The sequence below is a fragment of the Nelumbo nucifera genome, chromosome 1, assembly GCF_055504915.1.
Source record: "Nelumbo nucifera cultivar China Antique chromosome 1, China Antique-T2T, whole genome shotgun sequence".
NCBI classification, from domain to species: Eukaryota; Viridiplantae; Streptophyta; class Magnoliopsida; order Proteales; family Nelumbonaceae; genus Nelumbo; species Nelumbo nucifera.
The window spans coordinates 52609299-52629184 of NC_142649.1; the positions used below are offsets into that span (position 1 = coordinate 52609299).

At 45.7% G+C, this 19886-nt stretch overlaps 1 protein-coding gene across 1 annotated transcript; it reads right to left on the reverse strand.

Annotated features, from left to right (window-relative positions):
• Nucleotides 1–5048: 5048 nt before the first annotated feature.
• LOC104586954 (uncharacterized) lies at nucleotides 5049–7057 on the reverse strand. Its single transcript, XM_010244358.2, has one exon. The coding sequence runs from the start codon at nucleotides 6620–6622 to the stop codon at nucleotides 5294–5296; it is 1329 nt and encodes a 442-aa protein (XP_010242660.1). The 5' UTR covers nucleotides 6623–7057; the 3' UTR covers nucleotides 5049–5293.
• Nucleotides 7058–19886: the final 12829 nt, after the last annotated feature.

The window sequence follows — 19886 nt, forward strand, 5'->3', positions numbered from 1 at the left end:
CATATTTTGGAAGTGTTAATGCTATAGAGCATCCCTAGAAATGCCCATGCAGTATCTGGTGTAGTACCAGATACAATATTCTGTCCAACACCAATATGCTTGGCATGTACTGGTATCTATTTATCATAGATGGCTTCTCAACTTAATTGGACATACATTTGCTAATTTGTGCCTAGCTGCATCATCTTGATGATCTAGTGACAATGAAATTGAGTTTTTCTGGCATTGATTGGCTTGACATTTGTATGAAGTGTATACATACATACACACACACACACACACACACACACACACACTAAAGTCTTCACAATAAATATCATTTAACTCTTGGATTAAGTAGTGCTATTTACTGTTTAGGCATTCAATGACATTGGAGACCAGAATCAGTTACACGTTAAGGTACAGGAAATAATCCCCCCAAGTGCTCTATCCAGACTACAAGGAGTAGCACTGCAGTTTTAGATTTGAAAGTCAACTAAAAGTGGCAATTGCTCACCCATGTCTGGTTGAAGTTGAACCTTGCACTTTGTCATGATGGCCTGAATGCATGAATAGATCACCTAGAACCCAACAGTGGGGCCTCCATTCACACACAGGAGTGTTGTTGGACTGGATCAATTCAAGAGGGAGGGGAGAACTCAAATGAAAAGAGGAAAGTGGAGCCAGATTGGCTACATTGAATCAAGAACTACCACCTAACAAGAGTATATTGAGGTTATTGGGGATTGATTGGAAGCTAGTGATAAGATTCATATCTTGCAGTGGGGGTAAGTTGCAAATACAGATACATTGGGTTGGTTAAATAGAACTGAGGAAATATTTGGACTCTTCAAAAGTGAAACAGACAACCTATAGCAACGGAATTCATCCAACATGCATGTTGTGGTGGAATAAATATCGAGCATAACTTTCAACAGGATTGATGCACCAAAGAATATCAAATTACAGGTACGGTGAAGAATCCTTTCAACATAGCATCAAAGTCCTTTACCACAAATTGCAAAATGTAAGACTGAAATAAGTGGATGTACACATACATGGGGAGCTTCTGCAAAAGTGGTTCTATATGAGATGGTGGATCTAAGAAATACCTTTCTTATTTTCTTTTATTTTCACCATTCTTCTTGACACTGAAGGGTGCTTATTAGCTGGCAGTAATAAGGTAGAAGAGATTTGAATTTTAGCATCACACATGCATTAAGTGCCATATGGATTTGTGGAATTTTGTGATGCAGCTGAAAATACCTTTACATAGATTTTATCTGCTTATCTGTTACAACTATCTCTCAAATCTATTAATCCTTGGTTATTTTACTTCTGCTTGTAGTTTTATTTTGATGCTTCCGTTTCCAACTCAATGCAATTATCAATCAGCACATAAATTTTAGATTTGAATCATGTTCAGAAATCATTGCCATTGAGGAAAAGGTAAAAGAAACCAAAAAGCTCAACAACAGAAATAACATAATATTTCATTTGGAATGACTCCTCCACAGGGGTATTCTCTTGATCCTCCTTCAGAAATCAAATCAGTAGCCACCTCTTTCTATAAGAATCTTTACAAGGAAACCTGGGACAAGAGACCTTTTCCTATGGAGATAGATTCAAGCAATTAAGTTCAGATCAGAGTCAGCTTCTTGAGAGGCCTTTCTCAGAAGAAATTAAGTCAGCAATCTGGAGTTTGGATGGTGACAAAACCTGTTTTTCATCAAATGTAAGGGACTTTGTTAAGTCTGATTTGTTGAAGGTTTTCCAGGACTTCCATAGTAATGCATCCTTGCAAAAATGTCTTAACACCACCTTCATTTCATTGATCCCAAAATTAGAAGGGGATACAAACCTTAGGGATTTTAGACCCATCAGCCTTTTGAATAGTTTCTATAAAATTCTTGCAAAAGTACTGGCTGCAAGGATAAAACAGGTGTTAAGTAGTGTAATATCAAAAAATCAATTTGCTTTTGTCCCGGGGAAACAAATGCTTGACTCTGTCCTTATAGCAAATGAGCTAATTGATTCAAGATTAAGGGAGGGTGCTCCAGGCCTTGTAGTTAAGCTGGATATAGAGAAAGCGTATGACCATGTAAACTGGAGGTGTCTGGATCGTGTGCTAGAGAAAATTATTTTTGGTCAGAAATGGAGAAATTGGATCAAAGTATGTTTCCTCTCCCAAATTCTCAGTGTTGATTAATGGTCAGTCTGCGGGTTTTTTGAAAGTTCTAGGGGCCTTAGGCAGGGGGACCTCTATCCCCTTTGCTCTTCATTTGCATAACAGAAATCCTGTCCCAATTTTCCCTTAAGGCAGCAGATAATGGTATGTGGGAAGGTTTTGCTATAGCCCCGGAAGCAGGAAAAGTCAATTTATTGCAGTTTGATGATACTCTCTGTTTCCTTGATGCCTCATCGGATTAGTTGGAGTTATTACTTGGAATCTTTTGCTGGTTTGAAGTAGTCTCAGGTCTTAAAGTAAATCTTCATAAAAGCAAAATCATTCTAGTGGGCCCTGTTCCAAATCTGGAAACCTATGCAAGGTTGATGGCTTGCCAGGTGGAATTCCTTTCGGTGAAGTACCTAGGCCTTCCCCTAGGAGCTAAGTGTTCTTCTTCTACAATCTGGGATCTAGTCAATGAGAGAGTGGGAAAAAAACTAGCCTCTTGGAAGGCTAAGTATTTGTCTATAGAATGGAGAGTGACCCTTGTCAAAAGTACACTGGCAAACCTCCCCTACCTACTTCATGTCCCTTTTTCCCATTCCATCTAAAATAGCGAAGAAGCTTGAGAATTTGCAGCGAAATTTTCTCTGGAGGGGATGGGAAGAAGAGAGGAAAATGCATCTTGTGAATTGGGACCAAGTTTGTTTGCTTAAAGCAGAGGGGGGTCTGGGCCTAAGAAGGTTGAAGGTGGTAAATTCTGCTCTATTGTGTAAATGGTGTTGGAGGTTTGCTACAGAAAGATTCTCTTGGTGGAGGTCCTTAATTGCCTCAAAGTATGGGGTGGATTGGAGAAATTGGAAGTCTCAGGATCCGTTCACAAACTGGGGTTGTTCGGTTTGGAAAGGGATTCTTAAATGTCTTCCTGTGATGTCTGAAGGTGTGAGATTTAAGGTGGGAAATGGTGGTAGGCTGAAATTTTTGGAAAGATCCCTGGTGTTTGGACAGATCCTTAGCAGAGGCTTTTCCCCTTCTCTACCAATGTGCAGCTAACCAGGAAATTTCAGTGGCGGAGTCCTATGTTTTGTCTAACAATACAGTGGTATGGAATCCTCAGTTTAGAAGAGATCTGTTCGATTGGTAAATAGATGAGGTGCTGCAGCTATTGCAGATAGTACAGGAGCAGACTATAGATATTAATAGTGAAGATGAATGGACTTGGTCCTGGAGTAGGGATGGCTGCTTCTCAGTCAAATCCCTTACAAGCTCAGTAGAACAGGGGTTACTGACTTTCCCTGCTATCAAGTGTGGAATTCTAGTTCTCCCTCGAAGTCTAACTTCCTTGTGTGGACAATGGTGCTGAACAAATGCCTCTCAAGAATCAATCTGGATAGAAGGGGTCTTCATCTCCCTTCTCTGCTGTGTGGTTTGTGTGGTCTTTTGCCTGAATTCACAGACCATTTGTGTATCCATTGCCCTATCTCTTCCAGAGTTTGGTTTCATTTTATAGGGGCTGTTGGTCTTTGTTGGGTCATGCCAAAGTCAGTTAAAGATCTGCTGCATTGCTAGGACATTCAAGGCCTGAAGAACAAGGGAAAAGTAATATGGAGAACCATTCCTACGGCTGTGATTTGGGTAATCTGGTCAGAAAGGAATAGAAGAGTCTTCTGCAACAAATCAAAGAGCACTGAGGAGATTGTGCAGCAGGTAGTTAGCAAGCTGATTTCTTGGGTGTCTGTAGCCCCTGATTTAAAAAACTTGAATGTTCCTGAGCTATTTAGATCTAAATCAATTTGGGTTCTGTAACCTGTTCTGTGTTCTGAGTAGCCATTTTTGGTTAGCTCTCCTGTTGTAATGAGTCTTTTCTGAATTAATAAAATCCTTACTTTACTTTTCAAAAAAAAAAAATTGTTATTACATTCTTCTTCTTCAGCTGCCCTTTTCCTGTGAAAGAGGTGTCATGCAGGCCAGTCCCCCCTAAGGTTTAAGTTTTCTGTTAGGAGGTAGTGCATGGGAAGATTAACATGGATGACATTCTCCAAAAAAGGAGGCCCAACATCTTGCCTTTCACTCCATATCTGTATCCTGTTCAATGCCAATGGTGAGACTATTCCCCATCTAATCTCTTGTTCATTTGTGTCTCATGCTTGGATGCACTCTTGCTCTCTTTTTGGCTCTAGATGGAATCCTCCGTTGGAGATTTTTAATGACTTTAAAGTGGATGACTTCATGGGAGGAAGGAAGGTGATAGCAGCCTCATCCACCCTGAAGGTGATGGTGCAAGAAGAGTGGGCTCCTCCAAATACTAACAGAATTAAATTGAACTTGGATGGAAGCTCGTTTGGTAACCTAGGTCCATCCAGAATAAAGGGAGATTTGGATGACATGGGTACTATAGTAGCTCTCTTCTCGGGACCGATAGGGGTTGGTGATTCACTAGCAACAAAAAATTCAACTCTACTTCAAGGTTTAAGACTAGCTAAGCAACTCAATCTTAAGACAAATTGAGGTCGAAGGGGATTCAATGTTAGTCGTGGGATGGGTGATGAGAAGTGTGGAAGATAGCAAGAGAAGTGGAGGTCACTTTCAAATGGGTTAAGGATCTGCAAATGTGCTGTCTGTCTCTCTAGCCAAGCAAGGAGTTTCCAGGAAACAGTTCTTTTGGGCTTACTTGTACTCATAAATTATAAGGAGTTCGGTTCAGATTAATATAACTACTTCTTTGAATTAATAAAATAATTAGTTACCAATAACAAAATGTAAATCCCCATTCCATGGAAGTCATGGAAAGTTAAATGTTGTATACATACAATGAGGGACCTAATATGGTCCTTTTGTTTTCACCCTACTTTTAAATTTTTTGAAACAAAAAGAAATAGGTCACAGAGAGAATAGAGATAAATAGACAAAGAAGTAAATAATATTCCATTAAAAAATTTGAATAATATCCAACATAAAGGTACATTTTACATCCAAAATTGGAATAAAGGTAAGGTTAAAAAATTTGCAGATTCAAACTGACCAGATTAGTATAAATATATGCAATAGAAATTACATATTACAGAATGTATTTGATCTTCCTTCAAACTCTACAACTTACTTTACCACAATCATGAACACCCTAACTCATGGATCCAGTGCAGAAAATCATCCATCAACAATAAATTGATCATTATCTCCATCAACCCTATTTTCCCCATGAACAACTCCATTTACATGGTGCAAATTCTGTATCATTTGTGAGAGATAAGGGTTCCCAGCTCCAGTATGGTCGGACAGGCCTGCTGGATGACTTGTCCATTGTGCAACAATCCCAAGCAACTGACTAGTAAGGGCCTGCTGGTCATGAAGAATCCGGGACTGAATCTGGTCCATTGCTGCCCGATGTTGACTTAACATATCATCCATTCTCTTCTTCCAATCCAACCTCCTCCGTTCCATCCTCTCCTCCCATTCCCTCTGCTCCATCAACTCTTCCTCCCTCCTCCTTCTCTCCCTTTCTGCACTCTCCTTTTCCATTGCTTCCCATTCCTTAAGCCTCTCCCTCCTCAAATTCTCCCTGGTCCGCTCCCTCTCCTCTCTCTCCCTCTCCCTTTCCTCCCACCTCCGTTCACGTTTCTGTTCAAGCTCTGCACGAAATTGTTCTTTTCTCTGTCTTTCCTTATCTCTCTCAACCTCTCGATCTTCAAACCGAGCTTCCCTTTCCCTCAACTGCGCAAGCTGATTTACTAAAAATGACCATGCCCATTTCTCCAGTCCCTTCAACTTCTTCCTCTTCTGCCTCGTCTCCAAGCCATTTGGGTCAACTTCTTCATACTCAAAGCCATCTTCCCCATCCTCCTTCCCATGATTGATGTTATTATTGTTATTATCATCAGCCTCTTCCCCATCGTATTCAAACCCTAATCCTAAACCCAAAATTCCATTTTCACCACCATCAATGCCTACCCCAAAACCCCCTTCCGGCGAAGGTCCAAGATGCCCATATCGCATGACATCCATTGGCCGACCTTTCCCGGCGAAACTCCTACCATTTTCCCGATTCCCAGCTGTCACCGCCGTCATCTGGTCAATGTTAGGAGACCCCAGTGTAACATCTCCAAAAACATCCTTGTATCTAAGGAAATTGGACCAGTGACTAAGACCCTCCACCCAATCAAACTCCTCCGGCTGCTCGCCGGAAGAACCATCCCCCGTGACGCCAACAGAAGGTTTTTTAATTTTCTGCTTGACAAGTAGGTACTGATGTCTCATGTTCTGCACCTTGGTGGAGGCATCCTTCCAAGACCATAGCCAAGGGAAAGCCACGGGGTCCCGAGCATGGTGCATCGAATTAACCTGCGCCGCTATGGGACGGAACTTCTTCTCCCGTGTTTTCATTTTGGCTAGGGTTCCATCGGAGAGCATCTCTCCGTACTTGTCGATCAAGGTTCGTTCCTCTTCCTCCGTCCATTTCTTCCTTCTAGGAGGCATCATTGACAACGTCCTCCACTGGAATTACAAAACTCTTCCCAGGGCAACCGCCAAATCCTACCGAACACCCCCACCTAAATCGAAATCCGCCGCAGAATCGAAAACCCAATAGGAATTCAAGGAGAAAAAATGAAGAACTACTGACCATCAAAACAGGATTCCTTGCAGTTCTCTTGGCTTCTGAGCTCTCATTCCGGGAAGCTCTGGGAGCTGCTGCTGCTGCTGCTGGTAGCTACAGCAGATTAGATTTCTAGGGTTCCGTGGGCGGGAAATGGAAAGAAAATTTCGGTCTGTTCTTGCGAATTTTGATGAAAAAGAAATGGCGGATTTGGCGATTGCCTTGGTTTGTAAGACAATCAAAAACAGGAAGGTTGACTTGCAGCGGATTGTAGTCTGTAGTCGTCGAGGAAGCGGAAGCAGTGCTTGTGTGTTACGAAGAATCTTTGTAAGAAGCCGAAGATCTCGGTGATGAGTTGGTAGATCTTTAAAATTACGAAATTATCCCTCATTTGCTTGATGATTCCAATCCAACGGTGAAAATGTGATCGACGTATATAGGAGTCTAAGAGTAGCGATACAAGGGGCCCTGACACAAGGAAGCTTCTTCACTGCTTTCCTTTCACGATGGCTGTTGGACGTTATGACAACGTTGGATAAACCGTTGATCCATGGTTCTTTACATTACATGGTAGTGGGGAGTGGGGACTAGGAGATCACATCTCCGCCTCACAAGGGGCCGCCCCACAGCACATCTTCGCCGTATATTGAGAATATTTTTCGATGATGAGGAGTGGTATTATCATTGGGAGATATTCCCAATGTACAGCAGAGATGTGATGTGGGGCGTGGGCGGCCCCCTGTGGGGCGGAGATGTGAAGTCGGGGACTAGACAATAAATGCCAACGACTGGGTCCCACCTGCTACTCTAATCATCTAATAGTAGGAACACAGGATTGCTAGTTGCAGTCTGGGCCGTCATAACTCTACCTTGTGGTTGAGCTTCATAAGATCAGGACCATCCAATATGGTCTCACAAATTCAGCATGGTCGGGTCTCTTTAGACCATTTGGTTTGATGCTTCATGCTAGGGTTTTCCCTATTTAAATAGAACAGTAGAAGAGTGAAGAGTCCTTAGTAGTTAGTATAGACAAATAAAATCAAAATGAAATTAAAATTGAGGTTAAAATATTGTAATACAATATATAATGTATTGTGCTTGTGCCTCTTGTAGGTTCTAATAATGTATCATGCATTATTATTTTAATTTGCATGAGCCCCGATGATGATCTTACGTGTAGGGGTGTCATTGGAACCGGATCTGATCCAATATGAGTCAGTCCATTACAGGTGGATCATGTCCAATCCAATTCAATGGATACATTGGATATTTTGGATCAGTCCACTTCAATGTTAGGACCGTCCAATCTATTTAAATTGGTTTTAATTTAGATTAGTTCTAACCTAAGCCTGGTTTATTGACACACTTGCATTGTTTTCTTTTATAAATGGATTGGATATTGGTCCAATATAAATCCATTATGGATAGACTATGTTGAAATCCCATTCAATAAATACTTTGGACCATTAAGTTCGGATTGGTCCAATTCAATATGTCTTATTAATTCATTCAATCAATTCAAATTGATTTTGATTTGGACGGGTCCAATCCAAAACTGGGTCCATTAACACACTTGCTTACGTGGGTCACCCAAGCAAGATCTGGTTGAGTATGATCTCTCCCCTTGGCAACCAACCATCTTCATCTCTATGTTCCCTTTTGTTGGTCACCCACCCATGCAAAACTCTTTATAACCAAAAATAGAACAGCGGTATTGTGCTAAGCTTTCACCACTCAACCTTGAGTGCTCATGGTATCAAAGCCAATTGACCAATGTTGTTTAACTTCTCTAACTACTTCGATCATGGCTTCCAATACCTCTACCCAAATTCAGAGGACTTCTTGTCATCAAGCCACACCATAACTGTGGTCTCCCCCTCTAGTTTCATGAATGTCATCTCTATGAAGCTTGATCAAATTAATTACCTATTATGGAAACCCATATGGTATCAAAGCTTTTATGGGTGGGCTTGTGTTTGTTTATACTTTACGCCCAAAGGGCTTTTAGCTTGAGGTGGCATGTTAGATAATAAAAATCTATTATGGGATCTCATCTAACAACTTAACCTTTTAGGTTGAACAATTCCTTGAGATGTGATGTGGGATGGCCCAGCAGGGGCTACCCTGCTACCCCTTGCATGGAATCAATCTCGGAGCGTCCACGCATCCCCAGAAAGCCCGTTGATTACCCTCGTACGACTCCTATCTCGAGCGTTCATCTCCACCAACCTCTGGGCAGCTCAGGTATAAATAGGGGATACCCCCTCCTGGTGAAGGGGCGGAATCCTAACAGAACTTCAGTACATTCATCTTGGGAACTCAATGCCTACGAGTTGTCTCCTTAGAGCCCTCGTCTGCACTTGATTCCCTTCTTCGTACACTCGTACTAACTTGATTGTTAGAGTCTCCGGCTCGGGTCTCACCTGGGGCCTCTGACATCCTCTGTCTTGCAGCACTTCGGCTACTAGCCTTCGGCTTCTACAAGTCCTCGGCATCGGCATACCATACCCGAGCCCTCGAAGCCTTCAGCCCACCTTTAGAGCTCAGGGGCAAAATTACTTTGTTGTCCTCGGCCAATCCGAGTATCAACAATTGGCGCCGTCTATGGGAATCCATTGTTAAGACGATCCCCTAAAGAACTTTGACAAACTAAGGAGTCCTTAAGCTCAAATCACCATGGTACGAAGAACCAGGAATACCCAAAACCTTGTCACTAATGAACAATTCCAGGCCATGCTCAATTGCTTGGAGTATTTAACCCAACAAGTCGAGAAGAGCTACCCCCAGGCAGGAGATCCCCCCAGGGTGACCGCCCTGCCGGGGAATCAACATAGCCAGGCTGGCATGGGTCCACGAGCCAGCCAGCCCTCGGCCTTGGCCACGTTCAACAAACCGACCCCTCTGAGTCTAGCAGCAGTCACCCAGCCAGCCCACATCCTAGGAACTCCCAGCCTCCCAGTCAAAGGGAGGAGGAACCTGCACAATTTGAGGATAGCCACTCGCCCTCTGAGCAGCACCAGTGGTGCTGAAGGGCAAACTCGAGGGACAAAGGCAAACATAACGATTGCCCTAGTGCCAACTCTAGGGCTGAGGTCCGACGCCGAGCCTCTTCCCCTCACACTTTGGATCTCTGGGACATCCTTAACAATCGCCGCGCTAGGTGCGAGGCGCGAGGTCTTGCCTTAGAACACTCCGGGGTCCGCATCGACCCTCACCGCGTTCGCGAAGACCGGGAGGGTGCGCAGGCCACGCCTGACCCTCAGTTCGCCGAACTACGAGTAGGGCTCAGCGCTATCAAAGCCGAGCTCCGACAAGTCAAGGAGAGACAAACTAACACCTCAACCAGATAGAGTAACTCTATGGGGAGGATAGATGCCTTCTCCCCCGACATCATCGCCGAGCCATTACCTCCACACTTCAAAGCTCCCACCTTGGAGATGTACGACGGGAACAGAGACCCGGACGACCACCTAGAGAGCTTTAGGGCACTCATGATCCTGTATGGATATTTCGATGCCTTGACATGCCGAACTTTCTAGGGAGCTGCTCGACGGTGGTTCTCAAGCCTCCCACCTCGATCCATTAACTTGTGGGAGCAACTCTCCAACCTGTTCCTCGCCCGCTTCATCAGCAGCCGACGCCCCCAAAAGAGTGTTGTATCACTAATGACAGTCAAGTAGAAGCGAGGAGAAAGTTTACGGTCGTACATTGACCACTTCAAGAAGGAAGAGCTCGAGGTCTGTGATCTCGACCCCATGGTTTCCATGCATGCTGCCATCAGCGGACTCCTCCCTGACTCAACCCTTAAGTGCTCAATCGCTAAAAGCCAACCGAAGACGAAACTGAAGTTCCTTGAGAGGGCCTAGAAGTATATCGCAGTGAAAGAGGCTCCAATTGGGGATGTTCAAGAAAAGGGCACCGAGCACCCGGGCGGAGCCCCAGAAAAGAAGAGAAAGAATGGAAACCACGACCACAACAACGGCACCAACAACAACAGTAGGAAGCTACTGGCTTCGGCCTTGGCTTACAACCAGTACACGCCACTCAACTCCACCCGCACGCAGATTCTGATGTAGATTGGGGAGGACAAATTCATGAAGTGGCTTGAGAAGTTGAAGAAGAATCCCCGAAGGGAGAACCCAAAGAAGTACTGCAAATTTCACCGAGGCACTGGCCACGAAACTGAGGACTGCCGATCTCAAGAATTTGATAGAGTCCCTCACATGTCGAGGCCACCTTAAGCAGTACGTTGGGGGCGAGGCTAGCGCCTCGTACTCTCAACAGAAGCAACAACAACATCAGAAAGTAGCTGGCGTCATCAACGTCATAGTCGGAGGCACGACCTTGGGTGGAGCCTCGGCCTCGGCTTGCAAGGCCTACGCTAGGCAATTAAACATCCAGGGGCCGGCCCCCAAGAAGCAGAAGCGGAAAGAGACCCTCTCCTTCACAGATGAGGATTTGAAGGGGATAGCAGTCTCCCCCGATGACGCTTTGGTGGTTTCGGCCATCATTGCAAACTTTGTAGTTAGGAGGATTCTCATTGATAGCGGCTCCTCGGCCGACATCCTCTTCTACGAAGCTTTTGAAAAGATGAAGATAGCGACAGAGCGCCTTCAGCCAGTAGATGTTTCACTAGTTGGCTTCTCCAGCAACGTTGTCAGACCAGAGGGCAAGATCACCCTACCCCTCACAATAGGGACGGAGCCCCAGTAGGTGACAAGGATGACAAAGTTCTTGGTCGTGAGGATTGGCTCACCCTACAATGCAATCATGGGGAGACCAACCCTTTACGCGCTTTAGGTAGCCATCTCCTCCTACCACCTCGCTCTCAAGTTCCCCACCGAGCATGGCATCGGAGTTGTTCGAGGGGACTAGCATGCTGCCCGCTAGTGCTATGTGGTAGTACTGAAGGGCAAGAATAAAGGAACCTTGCCACTATAGGGCCTCCACCTCAGGGAGGAGCCAACGAGTCGAGGCTAGCCGGCCGAGGACCTCGTCTCGGTCTCCCTAGACAAGGATGAGCCCAGAAAAGCAGTCCGCGTGATGAGACCAAAAAGAACCCTATTTTTATCCCCTAATATTCACTCTTTTACATTAATTTAGCACTTAAATGGACTCATTACTCTTGTATTTCGATTCAGGGCAATAAAGAAGGCAATTGGAAGAAAACAGGGCAAATCGGGTGATTTTGCACAGTTTTGGCGACAGTCAGTAATCTGGGCATAACTCTCAATTACGGACTCAGAATTGGACAATTCAAGAAGCATTAGAAAGATAAAAGGAAGGCCCACAACTTTTATATTCTGGATTTTGATAGACTTAGCCCGAATCGAGTACGAAAATGAGCCCGAAGTCGGAGAAAGTTCGCAGCCAGGCCCATTTCCCAACTGAAGCCCAACTCGTAGAAGTACCTTGAAGCAGCCCAAGTTTTAAAGCATCCCAACTCGAATTTAAGAGCCTAGAGTCCCAATTTCGAATGTAACCTCCAGAAAGAGAGTCTTATTAGATCTAAATTTTGAATGTAATCCTATAAAGATAAGAAGGTTGGGGATTAGATAAGATATAAGATAGGATTAGTTCAAAGAAGATCAGGACTCCCTGAAGATAAGATGATCTCCTAGAAGGAGTTGGAAAACAGCCCTCTCCTTTGGCTATATAAAGAGGGGGGTGGACCAGCTCTAGCATCACTCACTCCCAGATCCAAGAGATCATCAAGAAGACCAAGAAGCTCAAGAATGCAGTTCGACTATGGAGAAGCAAAGCATGGAGATTGCGTAGATCATGAGCAGCTAAGCTTCTTTTTCTGGTTCAAGGGGGGAGGTTCGGTTGTGTCATTATGAGGTTTTGTAGTTAATTTATTTTCTTGCTTTTTAATTCAAGTATTCATTGATTCTTGTGCATATTTTTATTGGATGTTGATGTTAATTAGTTTGACAAAACTGAATTAATGTTGATTTTCCTACTGCTATCCATGATTTCGGTGATCCGTAATTGTCACGAATAATGGTACAAATTGCAATTAGGTTGATATCTTTTTGGGTCAATTGTTTGTGACAGTCTTTGACCAATGTTTTAATATGGTTCAACCTAAAGGAATCGATGGAACAAGATTCAGTAATTGTAGCTATCTCAATTATTGTTATTTTGGTTTAACTATTTTCACAAATCTTAATGCTATCATTGTTTAACATGGACGTTATCGTACCCAGTTGATTGGTGATAAGTGTTGATCGAATGCTGGGTTTGGTCAACTGAATTATGAAAACACAAGGTTTATTATGGCTATCCTAATAAATCTAGGGTTAAATGCTTGAATTGCAAGAATGCTGAAATTGACCTAGGATCGATGGCCAATCGACCCGAGCCCTTGAACCAGAATTCGGTAAGATTGATTTTCTCTTGTTCGTTTAGTTTGCTATTGCTTTCTTATTCTTTTAAATTTTAGTTATTAAATTTTCCCACTCAATTACTTTATCCATTCGGCTAAGAAATTACTGATTTGCTCCCTGTGGGATTCGACCTAGTACCACTTTTTACTGCAATTATTTGATTGTGGGACTAGTACTAATTTTGAGGGCTTTGATGACCCGTCACCGCATCAGGTCCAACCTTCCCCCAGAGATCCTATCCGAACTAGTAAGTTTCCTCAGACTTAATGCCGATGTCTTTGCTTGGTCCGCCGCTAACATGCCTGAAATTGACCCTTTGGTCATTACTCACAGGTTGAGTGTGGACTCGAGCTCTAGGCCAGTCCGACAGAAGAAGATGAACTTTGCACCAGAATGATGGAAGGCCATAGAAGAGGAAGTTGGAAAGCTACTCAACACCGGCTTCATCCAAGAGGTACACTACCCTAATTGGCTGTCAAATGTGGTTATGGTAAAGAAAGCTAATGGGAAATGGCGAATCTGTATTGATTTCACAGACCCTAAACGAGCCTGCCCCTAGGACAGTTTTCCTTTGCCAAGGATAGACCACCTTGTTGACGCCACTATAAGGAACAAACTACTCAGTTTCATGGATGCCTTCTTTGGATATAACCAAATAAAGATGCACCCGGACGATGAGGAGAAGACTTTGTTCATCACCGAGCATGGAATATATTGCTACCAAGTGATGCCCTTCGGCCTCAAAAATGCCGGGGCCACCTACCAATGCCTTGTTAACAAGGTGTTCAAAGATCAGATGGGGAGGAGCATCAAAGCCTATGTGGATGACATGGTAATAAAAAGCCTAAAATCCAAGGCTCATATCTCGGACTTAGCCGAGACCTTCCCAGCAAGTGCACCTTCGGTGTCACATCAGGCAAATTCCTGGGCTTCGTTGTCAATTAGAGAGGCATTGAGTCTAACCTTGAGAAGATACAAGCCATACTGAATATGGCACCTCCTCGGACGGTGAAGGAAACCTAGAGACTCACCAGCCGGATAGCAGCCCTTAATTGCTTCACGTCGAAATCAGCTGACCGCTGCCTACCCTTCTTTCGAGCCATCAAGAAGCTAAAATATTTTCAATGGATGGAGGAATGCCAACATGCCTTCGATGAGCTCAAGGCATACCTCACCGCACCTCCCCTCCTCGCCCGACCAACTGAGAGAGAAACCTTGTACCTATATACCTCTCAGCCAGGGACAAAGCAATTAGCTCAGTCCTGATCAAAGAAGACGACATGCAAGAAGCCAGTTTATTATGCCAGCAGGGTCCTCTATGACGCTGAAACCAGGTATTCCGAGAGAGAGAAATTGGCTTTCACCCTCGTGGTTTCAGCTAGGAAGCTCAAGCCATACTTCTAAGCTCACTCAATAATGGTCCTGACGAACCAGCCACTTAAGGCTGTCTTGGCCAAGTCTGAGACCTCGGGACACCTGACAAAGTGGGCCATCGAGCTTTCCGAGTTCGATGTTCAATACCAGCCGAGGCCCGCAATCAAGGTACATGCCTTAGCAGACTTCATAATGGAATGCACCTTCAGTCGAGCCCTACACCAAACCCCAGAAAATGTTGAAAGGGGTCACATGGATGATGAGGCTCACCCTCAATGGAAACTCTTCGTCGACGTCTCCTCCAACACTAAAGGAAGCGGAGCGGGCCTCATCCTTCTCACCCCAGATGATGTTGCTATAGAGTATGCATTGAGGATTGACTTCCCAACATCAAACAACGAAGCCGAGTATGAGGTCCTCCTCGCTGGCCTACAACTCGCTAGGGACCTCATCTCCTAACATGTCGAAGCCTTTAATGACTCTCAGCTTGTGGTGAATCAAGTAAATGGTGAGTACGAGGCCAGAGAACAAAGCATGTCCAAGTACCTCGCCAAAGTCCAAGATTTAGCCTGCCATTTCCAACGCTTCTCCTTACAACAGGTTCCATGAGCTGAAAATGCAAGAGCCGATGCCCTCTCCAAGCTGGCAAGCACCTCTAGCGGAGTCCTTGGTCGAACCGTGCGCATAGAGAAGCTACTTCGACCCTCCATTGAAGAAGTCCAAGTACTCCCAATAGAATCCGAACCGTCATGGATGGATCCCATCATCAACTTCTTATCAACAGGACAACTGCCCGAAGACAGAAATGAGGCAAAGTGATTCAGACGTTAGGTAGCACACTACGACTTGTTAGAGGGAAAACTATACCAAAGATCCTTCACCTTACCTTACCTCCGATGCCTCCATCCAGATGAGGCCGAGTATGTACTACGAGAGATTCACGAAGGCATTTGTAGCAATCACCTTGGTGGAAGGGCCCTAGCCCAAAAAAATCTAAGGCACGGGTGCTTCTGGCCGACCCTCAACAAGGATGCCACCGACCTAGTGCAAAACTGCGACCCATGCCAGAGGCATGCCAACTTATGCCACCCACCGGCCACCACTCTCTCGGCCCTCAACAGCCCCTGTCCCTTCGCCAAGTGGGGGATATACCTCATTGGCCCTTTCCTTCATGCCATAGGGGGCAGAAAGTACCTCGTCGTCGCTGTAGACTACTTCATCAAGTGGGTAGATGCCAAGCCCTTGGCCACCATCACTGCCCGAGCAAACCAAAATTTCTTATGGAAAAGCATTATCTGCCGCTTCGGCCTACCCCACATGCTGGTCACTGACAATGGGAAGCAATTTGATGACGCCAAGTTCTTGGAGCGGTGTGCCTCCCTCGGCATCAGGTAGCAATACACCTCGGTAGGCTACCCCCAAACCAATGGCCTAGCCGAGGTCACCAATAGGACGCTATTAGACGTACTGAAGACCAGATTAGACCGGGCAAAAGGCCTGTGAGCTAAAGAACTAAATAGTGTACTCTGGGCTTACCGAACCACACCTCGGACAGCCATAGGGGAAACCCCCTTCGGCTTAAGCTATGGCACGGAAGTAGTGATCCCTACAGAGATTGGCTAGCCGACACCCCGAGTTGGCATACAACGAAGCCGAGAATAGTGAAGCCCTCAGAGCAAACTTGGATCTGCTAAAAGAAGCCTGAGTGCAAGCACAAATAAGAGTAGCCGCTTACTAGCAACGAGTGGCCCGCTACTACAACTCCAAGGTAAAAGGAAGACACTATAAAAAAGGAGACCTCATCTTCAAGAAGGTTATGGTCCCCGAACCTGGAGTGGGAAAGATGGGCCCCAACTGGGAAGGCCACTACAAGATTAAGCAAGTCGTCGGCCCTGGCACCTTTCACCTAGAGCATCTAGATGGAAGACCCGTCCCTTGGATATGGAACTTGGAGAATCTCTGGATGTACTATAAGTATTTGTAATGTCTTTTGGGAGTGATTGAATGAATGAAGCAAAGTTCCCCTTCAACTTAATGCTCAGTGCGTGTACCTACTAAGTTCTTACAACTCTTCGGCTTTGCAACTGGCAGGGGCGCACGACCTCCCTAGAGGTCTGTACCCTCTTGCCGGACTGACGCTAAACACTTAAACAACTAAGGAGCGAATACCCTAGCCGAGCGACGCGTCAAAGTATACCAGGACGGCCGAGGCCTTACATGCCTCAATGCCCCACCTCGGCAGCGGCTAGCCTCTTGAACTTTTTTCAGTTAGCACTATTAGAAAAAGATGGCAGCTCCCTTAAAACATTGCACAAGACCTTGTTGAAATGAACGCATGGGGAGATGGGACCAAGCGAGCCTCCGCTCTGCCTCGACCACTCCTCCATACGGCAAGCCACCTCGACCTCGCCCACTCCTCCATACGGCAAGCCACCTCGGCCTCGCCGAAGCCAACACATGGGGAGATGGGAGCCATGCGAGCCTTAGCTCTACCTCGGCCACTCCTCCATATGGCAGGCCACCTCGGCCTCGCCGAAGCCAACACTTGGGGAAATGGGAGCCAGATGAGCCTTAGCTCCACCTTGGCCTTGCCCTCAGCTCGACAAGTCATCCTACCTTTGCCCAAATACCCGTAGTAGGAAGAGAGCCAGGCAAGCTCCTGTTTCACCTTGGCCTCCCTCCCCGCCCCCATCGCAGGCCACCTCAGCCTTGCTTAAGTGAACACTTAGAGGGAAATTAAGGCAAGCGAGGCCACCTCTGCCTCAGCTGCCCTCTGCCGCACATCTAAGGCATGCGTGTAAAAAGTCAAAGTAAATTGTTCTACGCTGTGATCTTTCCACTTAGGGGGGTAAGGACCCCACGGAAAAAAATAAGGCAGTAGAGCAAGCAAAGGAAAAAGAACACAACAAAAAACAAATACTTGAGATGAGATTCAAAAAATGCCACAGACTTCCATTACATTCAAAAAATTGGATTTACAAGAATTCATCAATGACCCCTAAGGTCGAACACATGGTCAATATAAAAAAAAAAACAAAAGCCTACGTCGGAGGGGGAGGAGTAGAATCAATAGCCTCCTTGGGAGAGTTGGGGATCACCTTCAAAGATTTGGCGTCGAAGTCAGGCAGAGCCATCACAAGTGCCTTCTTGGTATCACCTTCAATCCCGTCCAAGTAAGCCCCGAATGCGAGATCAGCTAGCTCCTTGGCCCGCTTCTCCGCCTCCTAGGCCCTCTTCTCAGCGCCAGTATCTCTCTGTTTGGCCTCCGCAGCCCGCTTGACCGCTTCCTCGGAAACCTGCTTCTTCGTCTTGGTAGCATCTTCCTCAGCCTAGTTGAAGTGCCGCTCAGCCTTGGAGAGGAGACTTTCGATACGATCCCTCTCAATTTTTCTTTGGAGAGGCTCTTCCATGCTTCCTTCAGCTGCGCCTGAGCCTCCATCTGGAACTTCTGCTCGTCGATGAGGCTCTGCCGGAACCTATGGTATTTCTCCTCAACAGCGGTAGCAGCTTGCTGGAGCTTCCCCTTCTCCTCCTCCAGCTTGTCCATTTCGGACAGGGTCAGCTTTAGACGATCCCCGAGGCCAACGAAGTGGAGGCAAACCTGCAGCAAAGGAACAATCAGTATCCTACAATAAAGAAAATAAGCATAAAGAGATGGGAATGAGTGTTACATCGTCTAGGCTTTGTAGCCCCATGTTATAGATCTTCTCTGAGGCACTCCCCAGCATCTGGAAGCGATCTCGTGAAAGAAGGGCTCCGCTCACTCGGGCCCAGCCGACCCCTTCATCTTGGTTGGAGTCCCCCTTGTGGACGTCCCACTGGGGACGGAAGATCTGGCTTGACTGCTTGGCGAGCTTCTCCAACGGCATGGGGGTAGAAAACAGCCCCATTCGTTCCCTATGGGGCCTCCTTGGGGCATCCCCTAATGAGCCCCCGGGACGGGCCACTTTCTGCGGTGGCTAATTCTCCATGGCCTCCTCGGTCGGCCTCTTTCGCCCCACCTCGGTTTCTTGGGCGGGCTTCCTCGACCCATCGGTCGACTTCGGCGGCACCTATTGCTTGTGCCTCGTCTAGCACTCCTCAACAGGCCTCTTCCCCTTATTGGGGACTTGCGGAGTTGCTCCCTTCATGGGAGCTGCTAGAGTAGTCCCTTTGGCAGGGACCTATGAAATAGTCCCCTTAGCGGGGACCTGGCGAGAGGACCCCCCTTCGTAGGGGCTGGGACCTTCTCCTTCGGTGTCGGCATCCCCTTGGAGAGCCTTGAAGGGATGAGAGATCCATCACATGGATGGCCGAACCCTGCAGGAAGGTAGGGCAAATTTTCAAAAATTTCTCTCTCTCCGATCTGGGAATCGTATTCCCTACTTTAGAAAACTACACTTTCAATGATCAATCTTGAACTAAACCAGATCATATCTGAAACCAAAAGGGAGGAGAGGGGATATACCTGATATGAAGTAGCAGTGACTCCCAATGAAGGTGTTCATGCCCAAGGAGAAAACCAAAACCCACTTCCACTGAAGATGACATAGTGTGTGGTGAAGCAGGATCAGTAGGACGGTTCTTCAACAAGAACCAAATTCTTCAACAAGATTAGAGTAGAGGGATGGTGAGCACGACTTCAGATTGCTTCTTCTACCAAGAAACAATATCAAGAACAATTCTTGATCACTCCCACTAGTGGAGATCGAACTGGGTAGGGGCGGCAAGAACAGGGAAGAACTCTGCAGATTGTTGTGTTATGTGTAACTGAGGAATTCACCCCCTTTATTTACCATGTGTTCCTGACCTGCAGCTATGAATTGGTTGAGTTTACATACCATGTGTTCCTGACCTGCAGCTATGAATCCTTGCGGTTGCTGCATGTAGACATCTTTAGTAAGATCTTCATTCAGGAACGCGGTTTTGACATCCATTTTCCAGCACTAGTTCTTTTAACATGTGCTGGACAACCCCAAATCTTCAAGTGTCTTACACTTGGTTTCTTACTGGTCCATAGCTCATATGGAGTTTTAGGAACTGATTTGGTTGGAACCTGGTTCAGCACGTAAATCATAGTCTAATGCGAAACCCCAAAAGGATGTAGGTAACTCTAAGTGGACGAGAAGTGATCGAACCATATCCAATAGACTCCGATTTCTCCTCTCTGACACACCGTTTAATTGCGGTGTAGCAGGAGGAGCCAGTTGTTATACATTCTCATTGTCCTTCAAGTAGTCACTGAATTCGTTAGAGAGATACTCGCAGCCTCGATCTGATCGAATGGTCTTAATTTCTCTCCCCAACTATTTCTTGACTTCTTGTCTGAACTCTTTGAACTTTTCAAAGGATTCAGACTTATGTCTCATTAGGTACATGAAACCATACCGAGAATTGTCATCGGTAA